The sequence below is a fragment of the Dryobates pubescens genome, chromosome 36, assembly GCF_014839835.1.
Source record: "Dryobates pubescens isolate bDryPub1 chromosome 36, bDryPub1.pri, whole genome shotgun sequence".
Lineage (NCBI taxonomy): Eukaryota > Metazoa > Chordata > Aves > Piciformes > Picidae > Dryobates > Dryobates pubescens.
Window position 1 is genome coordinate 4,400,061 of NC_071647.1, and position 24,901 is coordinate 4,424,961.

Sequence of the window (24,901 nt, forward strand, 5' to 3'; positions counted from 1 at the left end):
CTCAAATCTTAGTACCTCTCCGGGACAGGGAAGTGCCTCCATCCTGCTTTACATCTAAGGAACTGAACATAGGCACAGGGAATTTAGTTAATTTTTTTTGGGTTGGTTTTTCAAGCATTTAAGACCTTGCCACGTTATTACATCTCAAAATAGCTTTGTCACCCCTGGACTATCCTCCCTCCGCAGCCACAATACTGGCAGAGGAAAAGGATGGGGAACTCCCTTTGCACTTTCAATTAGATTCTTGTTCCAGTTACTATCCAGCAGCCCCACCACACAGACTGCTCCCAGCAGCAGCTGCTGCTTTTACCACCACCACCACAGAGTACAGCAGGATTTGATGTGCCACCGTTTGCACTGATGACAAGTTCATTCAGCCACCTCCCTTCCAACCAGCAGCCTGCTTTCTGATCAAACAGCAAATGGTAAAAGGAAGAAAGACATCTATTTCCTGCTTCACAGATTGTTTCCTGCAAGCCCACATCTCTGTGTCTCTCTGCAAGCTTGTCTTAGCTCTTTTAGGTGCTGAGACCAGACACAAACACAGAGAGCTTTCCCTCTTCTCCCTTTAATGTTTTCTAATCCTTTCCAGCACAAGAGGTACCTCTCCAGCTGATGAAAGCTTCATCACTCACAACTCCTCCATTAAGGCATCTTTGATTTAAAGTTATTTATCTTCTACTGAAGAACATCAGTGGGTGAAGAGAAGCTTTATTCTTTAGGTTTGACCTAAAGACATTCTCCTCACCTCTAGACACGTCACAGAATTGTCAGGGTTGGAAGGGACCTCAAAGATCATCCGGTTGCAACATCCCCTGTGCCATGGGCAGGGACACCTCACACTACATCAGGTTGCCCAGAGCCACATCCAGCCTGGCCTTAAAACATTCATTCCAGGGATGGGGGCTTCCACCACCTCCCTGGGCAACCTGTTCCAGCGTCTCACCATGACTCATGAATGAACATTTTGCAACACACCCTCCCAGGCCACTGAGAGGCTACTGAGCATGTCAGTGACAGAGCAGAGTCAGCTCCTCACTACTCAGAGGGACTCATTCTCAAGAGAAACACATTAGGTTAGCTAGCAAAATAAAGTGTGCACCAAAAAGAGTGTGCAAACAAAAAGTGTGCAACAGATCAAAGAAAGGCCAAGAACAGTGCTGAGGACACAAACCCTGAGCTACCACAACTCTGCACTGCACAGCCACACAGTCAGTGCCACGCTGCCTGTGGAGCCAAGCAGGCCCAGAGTACCTGCAAGCCAGGCAATTACCTTTCAGGGGTGAGTGGATTTGTTTTACCTTGCAAGTGTTGGCTCTACAAATGGCACACAAGATCCTGCTCTGCAGCCTAGCTGGCACACATGTTTCAGGTGTCTTTAAATAGCAGCTTTTAGCAGACTTGTCCCACTTTTAATACTTACTCTTAATAAGTCATCTATCCTCCCCTCCTTCTTCTCCAAGTCAGAGTTCTTGCTGTTTTCTAGTGCAGATATTTTTTCCATTGTGAGGTCAGACTGCAGGGGGAAAATCACAACAAATGGCATGTAAGAAAACCAGCTGGTTATTTCACAGTCAGCACAGTGTAAGCCCCTCTGACCTAACAGCTGGTCTAAGAAGGAACTGACCCCCTGAATCCTACCAGTCAGGGGAAGAACTTCCTCCATTCTTCACTTTCTCACTCCACAGTGAGCTCCTCCAGCACAGCAAGCACAAAGCTGCTCTGGAGAACACAGACTTGTCACAAGCAAAGGGCTACAATGTCCTCTGCGTCCTGCAAATGTAGGTTCTATAGCTGAGCTCTGCCCACTCCTTGGTGGCCTCTGACATTCACTGTCCTGCAGTGTGACATAGCCCACACAGGAGAAAAAGGCTTAAGAATAATGCAGCAAATTCCAAGCCTCAGCTGGAATCTCAAATTTATGAGAGCTTTCATGGCTGCAGACAACCACCTGCTAGATAAAAGACAATACCTGTAGGTTCTAAGGTGGTCTTGACAGAAAACACAGGTCTTCATTCCAAAGTATTATAAGAGACTGACAGCAGGAATATCAAGTATCAGGCACAAGCCATGGTTCATGACAAACTGATGCATTAGTACCTGCTAAGCTTTATAGTTCCTGAGTGAATCCTATTTAGAAAGTTTTATGAGGTGCAGCACATCTCAAATACCTTCAGCAGTAAAGTGAGAGCTATGCCCAGGAACAGAAGACAAAGGACAGGTACTCTATTCTCTAGCAGGAGGAGTAATTCCAGCTCAGCATTCTCATTAACAGAGAGGAAGAAAAGGGGAAGAAGTCAGTGTCTACATGAAGGCAGCACCTAGAGCAGCCAGTGGAAATCTCTCTCCATAGAGAGAAGTCAGGTATCTGGCTGGCAAGTGGCTATCCTGGTTCTGAAAAGAGTTGGCAGAGACTTACCTGTGGAGTTTTTAGCATAACCATTCCCCAGGCTTGCCTGGAAGCCAGCAGCATGCAGTAAGAGAGAAACCTGGCTGACAGTTGCTTCTCTACCTGTGTGCAGTATGGGAATGATCACAAAGAGCACCTGCCAGCTCTGCACACCAAGCAAGGTGAGCCTAAAGCCCAAAAGACAAAGGGGAGGGCTGGGCAGGTCACCTCACTGCTGCATGAGAAACAAGTTTCTGTCACTGAAGGCAACGTGAAGGCTGCAGCTGCTCAGCCAAGCAGCAGGAAGGTTCTCCAGTGACTGTTACATCCTTTTGCCAAGTGCACTGACATGCTTGCACTGCCAGATGAAGTCACAGTTCAGGATGCATGCTCCTGACTTCATGACAACTCAGAGCCTTGCCTCAGAGCACCTGGAGGGCCCCAGCACTGACTGCAAACACTGAGAAAAATCCTGCTGACACTTGACTTGCTTCTGGCACTGCCAGAAGTGATTCAAACTGGAAACCACTGAAAGATTTGGTCTGTCTTCTTGTTGTGGTGGGTTTTTGGTTGGTTTCCTGGTGGTGGTGGGTGGGTTTTGTTTGTTTCATATTGTTTTCTTTTAACCTTATCAACCCCAAACAGGTTTGAAAGGGAAAAACCAAGAATACATAAGTGTCCTCATCACACTAGTCAAGCATCTTCCTGGATTCTTTGCCTTAAGCCTGGGCTCCATCTAGACCTCTGGAGACCACCATGAAGCTGAACGCTGGCAGAAAATGTGTTACACTTTAAGATGCACCCCGTGGGCATGCAAAGCACAGGAGAGAACAAAACCATCTTGCTCACTCCAGGAAGGACCACTATTCTCAGCACTGGTGCTGGGAGAGCAAGGACTGCAATGTGGAAGTTCTCTCTGGCAGGTTATGGCATCACTCCTGCCCAAGAATTCTCCATGCACTAGCAAGAAATCTTCACAGACCGGTATTTGAACAACACAGACAACAGATGTGACCCTCCTGACAGCAGAGCTCAGAGATTTAAGTATCCCCAGAGGTAGAATTGCTGTTCTTCATGCACAAAGAATTTGTACCACCTGCTGGGGAAATGGAGAATGAACTTCCCCCAGCAATAAAATCATCTCTGACACAGACTGATGGGAGAAAATGATTGACACAAAACTGATCGTTTCAAAACCACTCAAGGGAAGAGTCAGTCACAGAGAAATCAGAGAGGAAAAGACAACTAAAAGCAGGCATGGAGAAGAAACAAGCATTGCAGATAAAGCTGAACATCCTTGTAAGCAACAGAAGAAGATGACACAGCTAAAAGTAAATCTTGCCATAAAAGCCACAGAAGAACCTGAACTGAGAAGGCACTGAAAAGACAGCAGCAGAGTCAGAAGAGCTATTCCTCTTCTGGAGTCCAGGTCAGTGAAGAGGAACACATCACACTCCACCTTGACAGGACAAACTATTCCATGGGTGCAGAGGTGAAAGCACTTGCAGCTGGACTGTAGGTATTTGTGCTGTTAGCAGTGTGGATGCAGCAGGGCTGGAGCAGAGGCATTCACAGCTGTCACTCAGCGCTGCTTCACATCTTCAAGATGAAGAACTGAGGACACACCAGAACTGCAGCAGACAGCTAAGGTGTTCCTCTCCTCAGCACATTCACATGGCTGTATTGACACAGAAAAGCCTCAGGACTGGGCAGCAACTGCAAGCATCCTTTACAGGCTAAGGGCTGTTCAGAGCCATCCACTTCCATCCACACCGAGTTGGGACTACTCGATCTGCTCACTGGAAGCATTTTGTCTACTACCCTGGCATGGAAGACAAGCTGCATCAAGCTTCAATCTCATACCCAAGACATGGATCATCAAGTTATACCTGGGACTGTTTGTGCTGGATGGAAATCTGTTTTTGGGAAGTGCAGGAATGCTCAGTGTTCCCTGATCCAGTAGAAGATGGGCTGCCTTGCTGGGCCTGGAAAAGAAAGTCAGTGCATGGTTATATTCCACTTGTGCCTGTGCAGATAACGCTGATCTTCACAGCCAGGGGCAGCCTGGCCTGGGCACCAAACTTTCCTGTTCAGGTTTAAGAATTCTCTAGAGATTTAGTGCAGTAAAACAAGAGAGTCAGTTTCTTTCAGGAAGCCTGGCCCAACCTGCTGAAAGACAAAAGCTTTTAAAAGCCTAACATAACTCATGTCAGCTGAGAGCAAGCCAGGCCAAAACAAACACTTCTCACAGCAAGACCAGACTTCATTCTTTTGTCCTTCCCCCCCCACCCCCCCATCTATCAGATTAGCCTCTCAGATGCTGTTATTTTGATCTTCAGAAGGTTCTGAGCCATTAATAAGACAACATGAGTTTTAAGCTAACATGCAAAGCCCAGGATTTAGAACTCTTCACAAGGAAGATCCATAGACTCATACAATGGTTTGGGTTGGACCAGGGAAGCTCCAACTTCCCTGCCATGGGCAGGGACACTTCCCACCAGCCCAGGTTGCTCAAGACCTCATCTAACCTAGCCCTGAATACCTCCAGGGAGAGGGAATCCACAACCTCCCTGGGCAACCTGTTCCACTGTCTCACCACCCCCACTGTAAAGAGATTCTTCCTAATCTCCGGTCTCAGTCTCCCCTCCTCAAGCTTCAATCCATTCCCTCTCATCCTATCACTACAAGCCCTTGTCCAAAGTCCCTTCCCAGCTCTCCTGCAGCCCCCTTCAAGCACTGGAAGGCTGCTCAAAGGTATCTCTGAAGCCTTCTCTTCTCTAGGCTGAACAGCCTCAACTCCCTCAGCCCGCACCCACAGGGAAGGTTCTCCAGCCCTCTGATCATCTTTGTGGCCTCCTCTGGAACCCACTTCCAGCAGCTCCACATCCTCATGAACTTACCAGAAGCCGTCAGAGCGGGTCACCACCGAAGCAGGCCGCGCCCCACCTGCCGACCGGCTTCCAAATCCCCCAGCCCTCAACTAGCCAACATCCCTCCGGGCCGCAAGCTTCCTGCGAGCTGCTCACCGAGACAAAAGTAAAGCAGAGGCCACCTCCCCTCTGGGCCAGCTGCTCATTCTCTAGCCGCTGCTTCGCCAGCATCACCGACATCAGGGTTGGCAGAGCAGAGTGTTCCTCCTGCGCCTCCTTGGCTGTGCTGCCGTCTACCCCATAGAGCGGCTGCTCCACTCGCCGCTGTAACACAGGCAGAAAAACACACAGTCAACCTTCTTTATTTCCCCCTCATATATATATATATAAAAAAATGAAATAGGAAAAAAGAATAAAATAACAGGATTCTCTGACTCTGCCAAAACTGTTGTCAGTGAAGCAGCAGCTCAGGAATGGGCCGGCGGCAAACGGCGAGGGATCCGATAACTCAACAAGAGGTGGCCAAGAAGGCCGAGGGCATCCTGGCATGCATCAAGAATAGTGTGGCCAGCAGGAGCAGGGAAGCCATTGTGCCCCTGTACTCTGCACTGCTGAGGCCACACCTTGAGTCCTGTGTCCAGTTCTGGGCTCCTCAGTTTAAGAAGGACATTGAGACACTTGAATGTGTTCAGAGAAGGGCAACGAGGCTGGGGAGGGGTCTGGAGCACAGCCCTGGGAGGAGAGGCTGAGGGAGCTGAGGTTGTTTCAGCCTGGAGAAGAGGAGGCTCAGGAGAGACCTTCTTGCTCTCTCCAACTCCCTGCAGGGTGGTTGTAGCCAGAAGGGGGTTGGTCTCTTCTCTCTAGCAACCAGCACCAGAACAAGAGGACACAGTCTCAAGCTGTGCCACAGGAAGTACAGGCTGGAAGTGAGGAGAAAGTTGTTCCCAGAGAGAGTTGTTGGCTATTGGAATGCCCTGCCCAGGGAGGTGGTGGAGTCCCCATCCCTGGAGGTGTTCAAGAGGGGATTGGATGTGGCACTTGGTGCCATGGTTTAGTCATGAGGTCTGTGGTGCCAGGTTGGACTTGGTGATCTCTGAGGTCTCTTCCAACCTTGGTGATTCTGTGATTCCCGGAGTGATTGTTTTGATGGCAGACGGCAAAAAATGCATGGAATTAATGATTAAAAATGACAAGCAACCACCAAAATACCAAATGAACACACAGAGGACAGAATTTCCTGTCAGTTAGCACCCCCCTGCCTTGGCAAACCCATGGATTTCGTTGGGGCAAAACAGGCTGGAGAGCCAAACAAAAAAATGAGCTTGGAGCATTGTGGTTTTGGTCAATGCCTTTAAAATGATCCTGCTTATAGAATCATGGAATTGTTTGTGTTGGAAAAGAGCTCTGAGGTCATCCAGTCCAACCATCAACCCAGCACAGCCACTAAGCCATGTCCCCCAGGTGCCATGGCCACAGGTTTCTTGAGCACCTCCAGGGATGGGGACTCCAGCACCTCCCTTGGGGTTTGTGCAGGTTTCATTTTCAAACAGCTCATGTCACGATCAGCTGGCGACAGAAACTGACTCACAACTGCTAAATGTCAACAACTTAACCATGTCTAGGACCCAGCATGTCATGGTAAGCTCATTCCTGTCAGGATTTGGATCACAGGGTGTTAGGGGTTGGAAGGCGCCTCTGGAGATCTTCCAGTCCAACCCTGCTGCTAGAGCAGGGCCACAGAATCCAGTGTGGGTCACACAGGAACACATCCAGATGGGGCTTGAAAGGCTCCAGAGAAGGAAACTCCACAACCTCTCTGGGCAGCCTGCTCCAGGGCTCTGGGACCCTTGCAGTAAAGAAGTTCTTCCTCATGTTGAGGTGGAACCTCCTGTGCTGGAGTTTCCATCCACTGCCCCTTGTCCTACCACAGGGCACAAGTGAGCAGAGGCTGTCCCTGCTCCTTCCTCCCTGACCCCCAGCCCTCATATATTGATTGACATTGATCAGATCCCCTCTCAGTCTTCTCTCCAGACTAAACAGCCCCAGGGCTCTCAGCCTTCCCTCATAAGGCAGTGCTCCAGTCCCTTAACCATCCTTGTAGCCTCTGTTGGACTCTCTCAAGTAGATCTCTGTCCATCTTGAACTGGGGAGCCCAGAGCTGGATGCATTATTCCAAGTGAGGTCCAATTGGGACCAATATCCTGCAAGGCAAGCAGAGTGCTAACACATTTCCACCATCTGTCAAAGATGCAGGACACCTCTGAAGGGCCATCTCCCTTCATTCTCTAGCTGTAATACAGGAACTGGGCTCAGTCAGAACAAGAATCAGCTGAGCTACATTGATTACAGCACTCAGAACCTCATTGCCTCACTTCAAAAGCCAGCCCATCATTGCTAAAACTTGGCAGTATTGGGTAATAACCATCCAAGTCCTTCCCAGCTGTTAAGTCCAGGCCAGGCACATGCCACATGGAAAGCAAACAGTCAGGTCAGGCTTCAGTTTGTCTTAAAAACCTACACTGCAACCTGAAGCAATTTTCTGGCTAACAGTGCAAATGCCAAGAGTGTAACTTTCTGCCCCAAAAGAATGAGAGCAAACTTGCAAGAGTCTGAGGAGCTGCAGACCATTCTTCTGCTCACAGGAGCAGGCAGGCAATTGAAAGCAGTCAGGAGATTTGGAGACAAGCAGCAACATCCTGCAGCCATTACAGTTCCTCCCCAAGTTCTGATTGCAGAGAATTATCCAGCACAGATTAACTCACAGGTTTGGAGGAGGTCTGTCTCACTGTGAAAGACATTTTAACACTCTGCTCTCTTCCTAAACCACAGTGACATCTGTAATGGGGAAGATACTCAATCTTCTCCAATTTTCACTCCTCCTCCTGTTTTTTTTTTCCCCCCTAAGCTTAGCTCAAACTGTTGATATTCAGTTTGGAAGAAGAGAACAGATCTTGCAAGTGCAGACAATGTTTTGCTATGAATAATCAAACATTACAGGCTGAGCTGCAAGAGTAAGGAACAGAAGATAAGAAGCACAAAGAGCAGCTGTGGAAGGAGAAAGACAAACTGGCCAAGCTGAAACTACCTGGACCATCAATATTAGCCACATGAGGAATACTCTGCTCAGACTTCTGCCTACTCAAGGCATACAAGTGGAGAAGAAAACCAAAAGAAGAATCCACTTGCCCCCTTCTCAACACCTGGAGGGCATCTCAGCTGTTGAAGTAAAGAACTGGCCCTAACACTTCACACATCTGCAGTGCAACATCTGAAGGGGACCTACAGAAAACTGGGGAGGGACTGTTTAGGAGGGTTGGTGGTGACAGGACAAGGGGCAATGGTTTGAAACTGGAGCAGGGGAGATTCAGGTTGGACATCAGTAGGAAGTTCTGCACAAGGAGGGCAGTGAAATACTGGAACAGGCTGCCCAGGGATGAGGTTGAGGCCCAGTCCCTGGAGACATTCAAGGTCAGACTTGGTGTGGCCCTAGGCAGCCTGATCTGGTTGGAGATGTCCCTGCTGACAGCAGGGGCGTTGGTCAGATGCCCTTTGAGGCTCCCCCTTCCAACCCCATGCATTCTGTGATTCTGTGGCCTGCATCACTCAGAGCTACTATTTGCTCTATTAAGTCCTCTTTACAGAGATGTATCAGTGAATTAATGTGAGCCAGGAGAGGGCCATTCAATTAACACTAAGTGTATCTAAAAGCAGGCCTGAAGCTCTCCCCTGAAGCAGCATTACAAACCTTCTGAAATCCACCACCACCTCCTGAGCTCTGAGCAGTGCACTTGGGGTGGGGATTTAGCTCAGTACACATTCATGGACTGTGCAAAGGTCTCTGCACAATCATGTAATCAGTAAAGGCTTTGCATTTGGAATGCTAACCTCTCCCACCATGCTCTCTACCTCTGTGACATTCAACAAAGGCTGAAATTTTGTCAAGAGAGGCCCAGGCAACAGGCAGAACCAGAGATCAGCTTCTAGAGCCCCTGAATATTGCTTTGCTGGTTGAAGGAAAAGGCTTTAGCTGCTCTGTGCTAAAATAGCTTAAACACCCTGGTTATTTCTTCACATTCAGATCTTGCAGAAGGTGCTGCCACAGCAAAATGGAATTATGTAACAAAGAAGAGCAACAGATGTGCAGGATACACACAGCTCTGCAAGCTTTGCTAAGGCTCCTGACCAGTCACATGTGAGCAGAAGGAAAAGGCCTTCCCAACATAATGAGGGCACAGAGGTGTTTCAGCAGAGCCAGGGTCCACTCAAGATCACAGAATGGCTCAGGTTGGAAGGGACCTCAGAGATCATCCACTCCAACCTCCCCACCATGGGCAGGAACACCTCACAACCAGACTCAGCTGCTCAAGGCCTTGAACACCCCCACACAGCCTCCCTGGGCAGCCTACTCCAGAGTCTCACCACCCTCATAGTGAAGAGCTTTCTTCTAAGATCCAGTCTAACCCTGCTCTGCCTCAGCTTCAAACCATTCCCCCCTTGTCCTGTCACTTCATGAAAAGTTCCTCTGCATCTTTCCTGTAGGATCCCTTCAGGTATCAGAAAGCAGCTCTAAGGTCCCCACAGAATCTTCTCTTGTCCAGGCTGAACACCCCCAGCTCCCTCAGCCTGTCCTCACAGCAGAGGTGCTCCAGCCCTTGGATCATCTTTGTGGCTCTCCTCTGAACTCACACCAACAGCTCTGTGTCCTCCTTATACTGGGGACACCACAACTGGACACAGTATTTGAGGTGGGGTCTCACAAGAGCAGAGTAAAGGGGAAGAATCCCTCTCCTGCCCTGCTGGCCATGCTCTTGAAACAGCCTAGGATGGGAATCTCCTTGTAGCAGTGCTAAGCAAGCACACAACATGCTCCTAATTCAGAGAAGATCACAAGCTACACTGGAACACAAGATAACTAAGATGTCAGTTCCACAGGTACCTTGCTAAAATATCCATCCTGCATGCTTTAAGGTTCCTGTTAGCTCCAACTGGACCAGCCACTGTAACAGGGTCCTAGACATCTGCTCTGCTGCAGAGCCCAGTTTCAGATTGTCAACAACCAGAGCTGAGTAGAGAAGCAGCCAATTGGCTCACCAAGAATCACAGAATGGAAGGGATTGGAAGGGACCTCCAGAGGTCATCAAGTCCAACTCTCCTGCCAGAGCAGGATCACCCAGGGCAGGTCACACAGGAACACACCAGGTAGGAGAAGGAGATTCCACAACCTCTCTGAGCAGCCTGCTCCAGGGCTCCAGCACCCTCACAGCATGAAGTTTCTCCTCATGCCAAGATGCAACTTCCTGTGCTGCAGCTTGTGTCCATTGTCTCTTGACCTATCACTGGGCACCAGTGAGAAGAGCCTGGCCCCTTGGTCCCCAACTCCTCAGGTATTTGTAACCATTACAGAGATCCCCTCACAGGCTGCTCTTCTCCAGGCTAAATGAAAGGAGACAAGTTCAGAGCTTTTCACAACCCCATGGATCCCATGCCACCATCTGTGGCCCCAGGGGGGGAGACTTACCGGCAAGGGGTTGGATAGAGAGTGCTGCGGCGAGGACCTGGCGACGGGCGGCACGCTCCTGCCAGGGCTGGTTCCTGGGCCGCTCCCCCCAGCAAACTGGCCAAGGGAACACATTGGATCATCAGCAATTGCACAAGTGGGGAGGGGGGGGTGTGAAGCAAATTTAACAAGAGACAGGAGAGACATGATCATCTTAAAAATGAAGCCTGACAGAATCAAAGAGGTTAGGAAAGCCCTCCCGAGCCCGAGCCCAACCACTGCCCCAAGGCCGCCAGGTCCACCTCTGAGCCGTGCCCTAAGTGCCACACCTACACAGTTTTTGGAACCCTTTCAGGGATGGCAATTCCATCACTGCCCTGGGCAGCCTGCTCCAGGCTTAACCACACCTTTCAATGAAGAAATTGTTCCTCATTTCCAACCTAAACCTCCCCTGGAACAACTTGAGGCCATCTCCTCTTGCTCTATCACTTGCTCCTTGGGAGAAGAGACCAACCCCCACCTCACTCCAACTTACTTTCAGGGAGTTGTAGAGAGCCAGAAGGTCTCTCCTCAGCCTCCTTCTCTTTAGGCTGAACACCCCCAGTTCCTTCAGCTGCTCCTCACCAGCCCTATTCTCCAGACCCTGCACCAGCTTTATTGCCCTTCTCTGGACCTGCTCCAGCCCCTCAATGTCCTTCTTGGAGAGAGGAGCCCAAAACTGTACCCAGCATTCAAGATGTAGCCTCAGCAATGCCATGTACAGGGGCACAATCACTGCCCTTGTCTTGCAGGAGCCCAAAACTGTACCCAGCATTCAAGATGTAGCCTCAGCAATGCCATCTACAGGGGCACAATCACTGCCCTTGTCTTGCAGGCTACACTGTTGCTGGTCCAGGCCAGGATGCTGTTGGCCTTCTTGGCCACAAGGATTCACTTAACCAAACTGAACATAAACTAAGTTGAAAAACCTTTACAATTCATGCTCTGTTTCCAGCAGACATTCACATGTACACTGAGTGCATTTTCCTTTGCAACACAAAAGGATATTAACTTGCACACTTGGATGTAGATCAGCTCTTTACTGGAGAATGAGGAAGCTCACTCCCCACCAGGAGAACAATCTAACTGTGCACCACAGGGGTGCTGAGAAATGTACACCTTCACTTAAGGGTCTCTGCAGTCACTGTGACAGACAAGGCAGGCAGGAGTTCCGAGGTTCCTGCCCACCCAGTGGGCAGCACTGATAAAACACAGTAGCCAGGAAAGAAGTAAGCACTAATAAGCTCTTAATTCCTGACTCCAAGTTACTCAGTCAAACAAGGAACATACTCAAGAGGAAAGCCAGGAGCTCTGGATTGTGCAGACCTAGGGAACTCATTTGCAGACTGTCCATCGCTGCTCTGGGGAGGGGTCTCTGTCTTTCATGTGGTGCCAGACTCCCATAACAAGCTTTTCTGAAGAGGGAACCTTATAAACAACTTCTTACTCCCATCAGCCAGGCTCTTCAGCCAGGCTCTTTGGCAGCACCGGGCCCTTATCAAAATATCAGCGATAACCTCGTGTGACATCCAGGTCCCGCAGGAAAAATCACCCTCAAACCTCTACTTCTGTGGCTGCTCACTTTAAAAGTTGCTTCAGCAACTGTTCAAGGAAGTGTTAATGTTAAAATCACCTCCCAAAGCCTATCCTCTACCTAATCTGATTTGAGCCTATCAGGTTAACGTCGTCAATCAGTGACTCCAATGATGGCTCAGCAACTGCTGTCACAGGCTCCCATCTCCAGATTTGCCATCGTGTCAGCTCAAGCAGATGCTTCGAACAATGTAAAGATACTCACCTCGAAATAATCACTAATTTTATGTCCTCTAGGAGTGCCTTTTCCTAAGAAGGAAAACACAGGATGAAGAAGATAAGAGGACAGAAGTTCTGATGCCGCTCTAAAGAGCTTCTCCTGTATTCTGACGGCTCCTTTCCCCCGTAGAAAGGTGCAACACCTATCACAACAAAAGCTTCTGCATAACAAAAGACTGCCCCAGGGTTACAACTCCGCTGCTGCCGCTGGGAGGGTTTGCAGTTGACAATTCAATTAACTCTCAGCTCCAAACACTGTCAAATCCAATCAAACACCATTTGCACTTGCTAAAGTACTCGGAAAACACTAAACCCTGCTGAATGGGGCACAGCTTCTCCACCTTTTCCTTTCGGGTAAGGACAGAGCAAAGGGTACTTTGAATCCTCTGCCTTCAGGTGAATGGCTGGGTATTAGATCTCTCACAGGCACTTCTGTAAGAGTTAGAGAGATAATTAGTGGTGGATTAATATCAGCTCGTTAAAACTTAGCCCTTTTGTCTCATTAAGTATTATCAAAGCACTTTTGTCAACACAACCCTGGTTACTCTCTCGCTAAGAACAAAAGCAAGCTGCCCCTCTCCCCATTTGCCAGAGAATCTGAGCTTGGCCATGCTGGGTTCTCCTTAGCGCTCTAAGTCTCTGCACTACACTGGAGCACATCTTGTTCTTCCTCTGTTATGGTGAGAACTTACTCAACCAAGCCAGGCATACATCTCAAACAGCAAGGAAGAGAGTACAGCCTGTATTTTGAAGGCTGGCTGCTGGATGTGCAGTGAGGTGGGACCACACCACCACTTCCCAGAAGCCATCTCAAGCCTCTGGACAGCCTGTCCCATAAAAACACAATCATTTGTGTGGAATCAGCTTGAAGAAGAGCATTTTCCTGCCAATGAGGATAACAAGGCTCCCAGAAGAGAACTACAGCATCATGGAGGAGTTCATAACAAGCTGCCTGACACACCCTTGAGGAGAGCCATTAGTTTCCTAGGACACTGCCTGTGCTACCAAGCGTTCAGCAATGCTGCAGCAGGGTCAGGAGGAGGAATTACCTTGGCTGGTCTCATAAGCTTCTGCTTTCCTTTTCCTATTCCGCTGGTCATTCTGTTTTTTCTCAGGAGTCTGTTAAACAATACTTCAAAATTAACATTTCTGCAGTTATTCCAAGACTTAAAGAAAACACCAAAGCAGAACAAATCTTGCTCCATATCCCCCAGTGGCCATTTCACTGCCCTGGTGCCGGGTTTGTGTTCTACCGCTGGTACTTAAAGAAACAACTGCTCTCAAATAGCTGCTACCTCCTGATGGATGTGCTGCAGAAGGGAGAGAACAGCCCGAGGAAGGAGGGTAATCCTTCTCCAGCTGCAGCAGGCCAGCTTCTACTGCACAGCTGCCTCACATGCTTAGCAGAACAAGCTCAAACACTGATAAAAACCCTGAGTGAAGTGTTTCACAGTGCTTGCAGTACTGGGACAAGGGGAGTCGTGGCAAGAGGTTTGAACCCAGCCACCCAAATTTGCAGCCCAGTGGCTACTCACAGTCTGCCAGGACAATTCCTCTTTCCTGCAGTGAGTGCTTCTTCCCAAAGCCCTTTGCAGATGGCTACAGGAACCATCCTGCCCACTGGTGCACAGCTGCAGCCTTACTCAGGCAAGGCAGAAGTCCCCAAGATGGCAGGCAGGAGAAAGCTGCCACAGAGGCAGTAAATCATCTGGATGCAGCTCTCATTAAAGCCACAGGTCAGCTGCATCTGTCATTTCTGTGAGCAATCAGAGACCTGAGGGCAGCTCATCAGTGGACAGCAATATATTTATGCACAGACACACTAAAGGGCACAGGGGGAAGGCTTGAAGCCTCCACAAGTGGCTGTGTACAAGGCTAGCAAACCTAGATGGGCAAGGGTGGAGAAGAGCCTGGCCTGATGGTTTCCCTGTCACCAGGGTCACTCATGTGGGCAAACCTGCTGGGAACATCAGGAAGCACTGCACTAGAAGCAGCTTACTGTGGCTGCTGGCAAGAAACACATCTTGTAATTTGCATCACCAACGTCAGTTTAAAAACATCTCTTATCCCAAAGGGTCCCAAATAATTTCTGAGCTATAGGCTTTACAATCACTGCAGCCACCACTAAACTGTAGCCTGGGGACAGGAAGAAAACCACAGCATGCAAAAGACAACTCTGGGGGAGGGAAGGCCATGGCCAGAAAGCCTGTGGTAAACCCAAGTTTCATGCTCTCTGGAAATCAAAGTCCAAAGTACCCAGTTTGAACAGCTCTGCCAAAAGAACTTGCAGAGAGTGAGCAGTGAAATCAACCTCTCCTTTATGTCCTGTTAAAGGAGGTAAAGCTGACACAGCCAGAATCCAACCCTGGCTGTCTCCCTAGCGGATGCTGGACATCTACAGCCCCACGTTACCAGCTAAGCAATCCCCAACGTGTTATTGTTTGGTAAGAGGATGGAGAGGATGTTAAGACAAAGGTTGCTATTGTGTCCAGAAAGCATTTTGTTTGGGGGGTGAAGAATGAGGGGACTGAAAGCTCCATAGAGACTAGCAGCTCCTGCATGTGTGGAAGTCACTGGCACGGCCTCCTCGCCGCACGGGGAAGAGCAAGTCATGAAGAGCGCTGGCGTGGCTGCAACACCACAGGCTCCATTACAGCCTCCATGGAACTGTAAGGGTGTTAATGAGATCCAGTTCAAGTTGGTTTTCCATTCAGGCCCTTACATAACCAAAATTACACACAACATTAGCTGTGAGGCCTGAAAAAGCAGCAAGGAATGGTCGGCTGGGTGACGTCAGCTGGGTTAATTTAAATCACTCCACACAAGCTCACAAATAAATGCATGGAGGAGAAGAAGAATGAAGGCTCAGGTTCCCATTATTAACTATATTTGTGTGGAGCTGAAGGTGTTTCATTCTCAAAAGACAGCTTCCTATCAGTGCTGCCAGGGGAGAGAGGGAAAGATGATCCCAAACTTACCTGGGAAGTGTGTGGGAAGTTCTCTAAGTGCCTAAAAAGGCATTTAAATGGGAGGTTTTAACTTAATGAGTGTGGAATTGATGTAAAAATGCAACTCCAAAAGTTCCTCTCAGCTGCTTTAAAAAGTGTTTTGCAATGGTTAATCCCACAGCATCAATTCTCACCTCCCCACACCATTCATAAAGTGCTCTCTAAAGGCTTGTGCAGATTTCTCCTCTCTGCTGGGTAAGACACTTTGCCACCAATGATTTCTGGCCTTCTGCTTGGCCCAAATTGTATCCAAACCCAGCAAACCAATCACAATGCAGCTAAAACCAACTTCCTAAACTGAGCTTTTATGGATGCTGTGATTTTGGGGTTGGGGAGAACTTCCCTGTCAGGGGCGTGAAGAGCCAAGGAGCTTCACAGCATGGCCCAAAGAGTGCAGGGTTAAGCTCAGAACACTTCCCCTAGCCCCTTTCACACCCCAAAGCACACTGTCACCCACTCACACAGCTCCTCCTGTGCTCTGAGTTCCACCATGTCTACCTTAAATCCCATCACCCCAAGGATTTGTGCCTGCTTACCTCCAATTCTTTATCACTCAGAGAACCCACGCTGCACAAGCTCTGGTTGGAAGACTCACTATTTAGTGGACCCTAGTGAAAAACAAGCAAAGGCTGTTAGAGACAACTTCCATCCACAGCAGAGAGGTCCTAGCAAACATTGCATCTCAGGGCTAGCTACCCTGCTCTAAGTCATGTGGATGCAAGCAGCACCCAGGGGGTCAAGCCCTCAGACACCTGGTGGGGCACTAAAAGCCTGCAGGAGTTGCTTGGAGCAGGGCAGAAGGGTGGCCTGCCAGTTGGACAGGCTTTCCTCAGCAAACTGAGCCAGCCTCTGCAGTGGTATTTCTGTAACAATTCATCTCCTGCCTGCTGTATTTAACCACAGCCACACAACAGCTCCAGCAGCATGCAGAAAAATCCCAAACAACTGGGTCTGAGAAACAAACCTTCTGATTTGATGAGCAGCAAATACTTCCAAGCTCAGCTCTTCAGGCAAGCATCTGCTTGACCCTGGGGGCTAAGAATTCAGAGGCATTTTCCATCTGGCAAGACAGCTATTACTGTTATCAGATGCTGGCAGCACCACTGATTTTTCTATGAATGTGTGGTTTTTTTAATGCTTTTTTTAACACTAAGACTGTGAACAAGTCAAAGCTGTGTTACCAGCAGTGCTCCAGGATGTTTTATGCACCCATGGCTGACCTTGCAAGGCAGCAGTTGCTCCTACCAAGCTCAAGCACAAATTCCAGGAGGCTGGAAGAGACTGCCCAGAACGGTGTCCAGGTACCTACAACACTCTGCCTGCATCTCTGCAGGCTCTGCTGGTTCCACATCTGCCTTCTGATGCATCCAAGCAGTTTCAAACCCCCAAATGGTGTTTTTAAACCTACCTCAAAACTGGTTTTAAAAGGAAAGAAAAGTGAATCATGCAAAGTTGCTGTGTTGTAGCCTAGTGCTCTGACACAAAAGTATCCTCCTCCAGATCTAACTTAAGAAATCTAGACAAATTTGACACAGATAGGGGGGAAAAAAAACAAGCTTCACAATCACTGATGGAATGGATTAACAGGAAGGATGACATGATAAAGCCACCTCTCCATTAATAACCTGTGAGCATCTTTTCCCAAAGATCCCTTCTATTTTAGCACTCTGAGGGTTTTTTTTTGCACCCACCAATCAGCCTTTCCTCATTCCTCACTTTATGCTTGAGCAGAAGACTTAGGGGAGAAGCCTTAATACCACAGAGAAATCCCACAGGAGATGGTTTTTGAGGGGAGCAGTTCTCTCTTCCCCATTCATGAGACAAATCCTGGCAGCAGATGAAACCTGTGACACAACCTGCCTATTACTAAGCCCAATTTGCAAGCAGGCAGCCACACAACGGAGAAGTTCTGTTCACCTTCTGCATTCCACTGGGAATGTTAACTATCAAGTTTGTTTCTCCTGAAAGGCCAGGCTTAGCTGCTGCAACAGAAAGCAGAGCAGCACCTGAACAGCTCAGGAAGCTACATGGTCAGCATCCCCTTTTAAAAGCAAATTACTTGCAGAAATATACAGATGATACTCTTTTAAGTCACAGCATTGCCCCTTCAACTCATCACACAAGTAGCTCCAGGCCAGAAAGATATTTCACCTCAACAACAGCTGCTTTTTGAAGCAACAAGCTCCTCACCCCCTAAGGTGATGGCTCACAAATCCTACAGATCCAACTTACAGGGGCTGGCAGTGATAGGATGAGAGGGAACGGACTGAAGCTTGAGGAGGGGAGAGTCAGACTGGAGATCAGAAAGAGATTCTTTACAGTGAGGGTGGTGAGACTCTGGAATAGGCTGCCCAGAGAGGTTGTGGGTGCCCCCTCCCTGCAGGTGTTCAAGGCCAGGCTGGATGAGGCCTTGAGCAAGCTGGGCTGGTGGGAGGTGCCCCTGCCCATGGCAAGGGGAGTTGGAACTGGATGATCTTTAAGGTCTCTTCCAACCCAAACCACTCTATGAATCTATGAACTCTGGGTCATTCAGTCCTTGGCCAAGAGGACTTGAGAGAAGTGCCAAAACCAACCTTAGCTCCACCCACATGGAAGCCTTATTGATTAAAAAAGATCAAGCAGTATCTTATGGCAAGTGGCAACAGACTGTTAAATCTTTCCACCCATGTAAAAAGCTTGTTTATAAACTGCACAAATACTGTCCCTCTACCATCCTCCACTTCCTCCTCTCCTGAACTCAGCTCCCAGCAGCACATCCAAGACATCAACCTTCTGTGTGAGTGTGAAAGCTTCAGGGAGTGCAGGGGCATCTCCACAAATCAGCACATGCTGCTCTCAGATGGACAGGCTGGGGGGCGGGGGGGTGGTTCTCAGCTGAAGGAGATGGAAGTGGGAATTGTTTCCACATTTGCTTAACTCCTGCTTTCTCCATTTTGCACATGGATAGCCAGTGACAGGAACAGCTGCTCCCACAACACCACACTGGAGCTTTTCAGGAACACTGTGGTTGAACAGGCATGTCAGTGGCTTAGGATGGGTCAATGCTTCAGCTATGGACCTGTATTCAAGGGTCACCTGCAGGAATAAACTGAAGAGGCCTCCTGTAGTTAGACAGGATCCTAAAAGGTCTCTGTTTTTTTTTGCAGGAACACAAGTTCATCCTTATAAGCTTATAGTGACAGGATGAGAGGGCATGGATTTAAGCTGCAAGAGGGGAGAATCAAATTGCAGATTAGGAAGAAATTCTTTAGAGTGAGGGTGGTGAGACCCTGGAACAGGTTGCCCAGGGAGGTAGTAGATGCCCCCTCCCTGGAAGCATCCAAGGCCAGGATGGATAAGGCCTTGAGCAGCCTGGTCCTGGGAAAGGTCTCCCTGCCCACAGCAGGGAGGTTGGAACTGGATCATCTTAAAGGTCCCTTCCAACCCCTACCACTCTGATTCTATGATTCTCTCCAGTACATAAAAAAAATCCTCTGTTTGCATCTGAATGTAAAGTGATGGAATGAAAGCAGCTGGAGAGAAGCTTCACACAAAATCCACTGCATTTTCTTACTCCAGTACCACAACTACCAGCACTGACAACTCTGTGTGGGACATTTACAGCTCCAGCAGTTGGAATCAAATCCATCTTTTGTGTCAACAAAAGAGCAGTTGAGATCTGATCACAGGTTCTTCAAGAGCATAAAAACTCTTTTCCCTTCACTTTAGAAGTTCCTCTAAGGAAGTACACTGACAAAATTGTAAAACTGAAGTCAACACAGCAGCAGAAAGGGTGAAAAGGAACTCCCCAGTTATGGGAGCAGGGAAGAACAGCTTGTCAGATCACACGATGGTGGGGGCTGTTGGAAGGGACCTCTGAAGATCATTGAGTCCAACCCTCCAGCCAGAGCAGGACCACCTAAAGCAGATCACACAAGAACATGACCAGACAGGCCTTGAATGTCTCCACCACCTCCCTGGGCAGCCTGTTCCAGTGCTCTGTCATCCTCAAAGTTCCTTCTCATGTTCAGATGGAACTTCTGATGTTTAGGTTTAAGCCATTACTTCTTGTCCTGTCACTGGGGGCCACTGAGAAGAGTCTGGCCCCATCTTCCTGACACCCACACCCTTAGATATTTGTAAGCTTAAGATCCCTCCTCAACCTCTTCTCTCCAGGCTAACCAGCTCCAGCTCTCTCAGCATCTCCCCATATGTTAGATGTACCAATCCCAAATCATCTCAGTGGCCCTGTGCTGGACTCTCTCCAGCAGCTCTTTGTCCTCCCAGAGCTGCAGAGCCCAGAACAGGATGCAGTACTCCAGGTAAGGCCTCACCAGTGCAGAGTAGAGGAGGAGGACCTTGACCTGCTGGACACAATCCTCTTAATGCAGCCCAGGATGCCATTAGCCTTCTTGGCCTAGAAGAATCCAGCAAGTTCACTGCTGTGTGCACTGATGCTGGGAGCAAATGCACAAGTAATTCTTTCTAGGCAAATTCTGAGCCATTCCCTCTCCCCTGATCAACTTCTAGAGGGCCTTTCACTGGCACTTCTCTTACAGCAATGGATTAGGCCTCTCTTACAGGCAAGGAGCTGAAGCATTTGGTTCATGTCAGGGTTAGGCAGAAAAAGTCACGTTTTGAGGTGTTCCAGCTCTGGAAACACAAACTGCTCCTTAGAACTTGCTGTGCTGGAAGCAACAAAGATGCAAGACCTAGGATGGTTAAGGAACAGGGCCCAGTCCTCAGCTGTACCTCTTCTCATGTAGTTGTGCAACAGAAAAAGCAAGTTTTCCTGATCACCCTGCTAGATATCTAGTTTCACATACAACCTCAAGTGAGCAACAGGTTTAGACAATGGATATGAGTCTAGATCTGAGCCTAGATCTGAGCATCCCCCCCTGGATTAACACTCAGGGTGTGTATAAAAAAAAACCCCAAACCCTTCAAATTTATGTTTTATCATTCCTGACTGTTTATATTTAACTCAGCAACTGACACTGGATAAACATTCAGCCCTTAATTTAGCACACCATTAAGAAGTGGTCATGACCCAAAAGGAATTAAAGGAACAAACCTGAATTTGGGGGGGAGGGGGGGGGGGGTAGGGAAAAAAACCCAAACAAACCCAGAAGTGATGGCAAAGAATAACAGGACTGAAACACTGCTGGGGAACTAGCAGGAGGGAATAATAAACATGCAATGGTTTACACAGGAAAGGCTTATACATTTTGTTCCTGAAGAAGTCATGTGGCTTTTCTAGCATAGACTACTTTGGGATAATGCTGCACTTCTCTGCTATCACTTCCAGCCCACTCATCCACTGTACCCTGTCAAGAGACTTGGTGATGGGGCTCAGCACAAATCCAAACGACGTGGGTCATCTGAAAGCAGCTAATAGTCTCTACAGTGTTTACCCAAATGACAAGCACCAGAACAGCACACACTTCCTCCTCCACAAGGAATTTCTCTCCCAGATAAGCTGGCATGCTCTTTTCCCTTGTGATTCACCTATCAACTGCTGCTTCTCAGTCCGTGACCTACCTATGCACAACAAAAGCTCCATCTTGAGGAGTGGATGCAACAGTAGCAGACGCTTGCAAGACACCTACTCAGAGGCAGGAATTTACAGCCTGTCCACTCACACGCCTTGGTTAGTCACTTCTCCCTCTGCAAGAGCCTTGGGAAGGCCACAAAGGAAGCAGAGTGGTTGAAGTTCTAACAGAAGCAACTTAGCCTGGTAATAGCTCCCATTAGATTGCCTGTAACAAAGCCAGCCTGACTCAGACCGTCCCTACCATCTCCTCCTCAAGCCTACCTACTTGCCTCACACAATCTATGCATTTCCTCAGCCTCTCCAAGCTCCCAAAAATGGTCCCTCAGGCCTGTCCACAGCTCTTGCATGGGGCAGTCTCCATTTTGTGCTCTCCAGCTCCTCGTAGCAGAAGGGAGCTCTAGGAACCCCAGCTGCCCAGCCAGAGCCTCCAACAGGGCCTTACAGCAACACGCATTGCAAAACTCCCTTGCTAATTAAGTGGCAGGCATGCTTCATTACCTCAAGTCTAGGTAGCCAGAGTTGTGCTGAATTCTGCAGCAAATCAAGATTTCAAAGGGGGGGGAAAAAAAGTCAGTCCTCAGCTCCACTAAAGAGTTAGTGCTGACTCCACACAGGCTGACACCCAAGCGAAATGGTTGAATGGTTTACAAGTTACTCTGGTCTAGTGCTGCTGTCTAAGACAGGTTAATTAACATATTCTTATTTCAAGTACCACATAAGTATGAGAATTACAGCCTGCTTCTTAATTGGGCTCTCAGCAAAGCTTGGTATTACAGGCAATAATGAAATTCCCCAATCACTCAGGTCTTTTTGCCACGAGAAGTTAATCTACTATCAGCTGTTCACAGGTAACCTCCCCTGTATCAGATGGATAAGCAGATTTGCAACAGGATTTGCCTTGCTTCCATTATGCCTCAAGAGTTCTCTCAGCTTAGAAAAAAACCCACCAAACCAAACATGGTGGGTTTATTTTATTCATGACAAGCTGGACAGAAGGGTCACACAGCTCACCCCAGGGGCAGACACAGTCCCGAGGTCTGACAACTACTTCTGGGCTCCAGCAGCCAGCTAACACGTTTGGAGTAAGCAAAGTTGCACCCAGAAGCACCCAAAGCAATTTCCAAGTATCTGGCACAAAATCCTGGCTCAATTGTCTGGCAGCTGATGAAAATTCAACTCTTAAGTTTCACAACCCTTAGCTAATTCTGGTGGCACCTGCTAGGGACCACCCCTGTGCAGCACCACTTCCCTCCAAGGAAGAGACACTTCTCTCAAACATGAATTCTCACCTTAGCAGCATTTTTAGCAGCAAAGTCACCCAGTAGACCACACAACCAGCAGCTACTGAACTGATCCCACACAACCAGCAGCTACTGAACTTAGCAAGACTGCTGGAGTGACAGGGAAAGGGTAAAAGCCCAAATAATACAAGCAAATGGTGTTCTTTTTCAAGAGCCATTCTCTTGTTGGAGGCAGATGTTCTGCAGCCTAAATGACACTCTTCAGGTTATTTTCATTTCCTCCTTTATGATACCTTGAAGTAGAGGAAAAGGCAGCACCCAGCCACCCCCAAGACCCCAATACTTCCTCAGTTCTAGAACAATCATCTGGATCTACAAGATTCCTACAGCGTGACAAAGAGGGCTACTCTCTCTAGAAATACTTCAGCTTTTTGAGACTGGCTGCAGTAAGGTGGCACACACAAACTCAGTTTGAAGATCTTTTAAAGACCAGACCTGTAGAAGAGTGTGCTGCTGTGATGAGCCAGCCTGGTTAAGCCTGAGAGAAGCTGTGTGCAAACACAGATCACCCACCACAATTAGCCATTCCAACTCTTATCTAGGAAAAGCCTGTGGAAACGACACAAATCCACTGGAGTTAACCCAGCTGATATCTTAAAGGCAGCACCCAAACAAGGGGAAGGCAAGCAGAGGATGAGAAGAGATGAAATTCAACAATGTTATCTAGAGAAGCAAGCTCCATTTCATCTTCTGCACCTACTGACCCACGGCAGCTGTCTGAGCTGACTCGTCAGAATAATGCCTCAAGTGAACAGGCTTAGATTTCCCCCTGGTAAGTAAACACAAACAGGAGCTAAACAAGCAGGAATACTGGGAGGTGTCAGATAGTCATGTGCTAGTTCAAGGCCTCACTCTGTGAATTTGGGGAAGAAATGGCACTTTACCATATGGCAAGAACAGCCATCTAAAGCATCACTGGCTTTTTGAAGCTATCTAGTGACCTGGATGAACCACATGAGTATAACAGTTGCCTAGAAACATTCCTTGCTCATAAATTTGATTCCATGTATTAACTCCAAGCTTCTAGAGAAACATATTCACCAGCCACTGAGCAAGGTAATTCATCACAGGCATGCAAGAGAATTGGGAGACATTTGGGACTGCAAATGACCTCGGTCATTGGGTTGTGCCTTCAGCTACCACAGGTGGTGACAGCACACAGCTGTTCCCAAAACAGTTTAGGATTTCTGTCCTCTACTACTGTTACTGGAAAGCTCTTCCAGAATCTCATGACTCTAGTGGCTAGAAGCCTTTTTCTAGCTTCCAGCCTGAAAATGTATTCTAGATCAGCTCAGCCTCCTTCCTTTCTCAGAAGCAAGTGGAGCTGTTCTCCACCAGCAGGCTTCAGAGCTGCAGGTGCCCTGAGGATGTGAACTAGTGCGTTAGTCTCACGCAGGTCCAAAACACCCCCTCTGCATTTTTAAACAGTAAAGAATCCTAACTAAACACACACACACAGTGCTACACCCAGCCAGGGGAAGGCAGGAAGCTCAGCTACAACTGCCTGCTGCTTCCACCCAATAGGAGAGCCTCTAAGATGACATTTCTTCCTTTTATGCAATAAACAGCAACAGAATACCTTCTATCCCAGGAGGATGTGCCAGTCCCAGTCCCACTAGATGGCACTAACTTACTCTACGCAGCTTCCCTTCAAACATTTCATTGGAGAGAGAGAGCTAAAAAAAAATCTTAGTTGAATCATTCCAAGAAAAAAAAAGAAAAAAAGATATATATTGTATCACACCTTTCCCAATAGATTCCCCTGAAGACAGTGACCTACCAATGCCAGGGCGGAGCATGACGGACGGAGACTTGGGGGGGTAGGGAGGGAATTTGAAGCACCAACCTGGGAGGGAACGCACAGTAGGCCGAGATTAATATTGCAACCAAGATCTGCTGCAACAGAGTCATGCTAATTCATATCAATGGCTGGCTGAGCTAGTGCAAATTAGCAAGTAGGCAAGTCAATAAATACACAGCTCTGAAATAAGTGTAATGCACTTGTTAACAGTTCATTGACCAGTTCAAAGCAAAAACGCTACCGCTGCATAACGACAGGTAAAGAGAGAAGAAATCAAACTCAGTAACACCACAGCTTTGCTCAGCCTCCCTTGGTAACTTGGACATGCTTTAGCAACAAAAATGAGCTTCCAGTATTCACCTGCAGAGAGAAAGGGCATACACCACCTGCTCCCAACATGATGAAAACCAAAATGAAGGCTCGCTCTCCTGTCTCTTTTAAAGGTTGTTCCTTTAAAAGGAGTAGCTCCCAACATTCTTTGTGCCTTTGAAAGGAGCAGTTCCCAACATTCTTTGTGCCTTTAAAAGGAGCAGTTCCAAACATTCTTTGTGAGCACTGGGCCACTGTTTTAAACCAAGGATGGCAGCTATGCTTCTAAAGTCTTAGCTCTCCTAGAAAGTGGTTTGGCTTTATCTGTGCTGGTACAGCTAA

At 48.2% G+C, this 24,901-nt stretch overlaps 1 protein-coding gene across 9 annotated transcripts in view; it reads right to left on the reverse strand.

Moving 5' to 3' along the window:
- TLK2 (tousled like kinase 2) overlaps positions 1-24,901 on the reverse strand; it is a 57,923-nt gene that overhangs the window by 27,170 nt on the left and 5,852 nt on the right. For 5 of the 9 annotated variants that reach the window (XM_054176645.1, XM_054176644.1, XM_054176642.1 and 2 more), the window contains exons 3-10: positions 24,230-24,295; positions 16,152-16,223; positions 13,657-13,726; positions 12,594-12,637; positions 10,778-10,873; positions 5,416-5,583; positions 4,279-4,374; positions 1,424-1,516 (exon numbers count right to left, since the gene is read on the reverse strand). In XM_054176645.1, coding sequence (XP_054032620.1) covers positions 1,424-1,516; positions 4,279-4,374; positions 5,416-5,583; positions 10,778-10,873; positions 12,594-12,637; positions 13,657-13,726; positions 16,152-16,223; positions 24,230-24,295 — 705 coding nt within the window. The remainder of the gene's footprint in view (positions 1-1,423; positions 1,517-4,278; positions 4,375-5,415; positions 5,584-10,777; positions 10,874-12,593; positions 12,638-13,656; positions 13,727-16,151; positions 16,224-24,229; positions 24,296-24,901) is intronic. The other 4 variants (XM_054176648.1, XM_054176647.1, XM_054176649.1 and 1 more) reach the window with 3 other exon arrangements.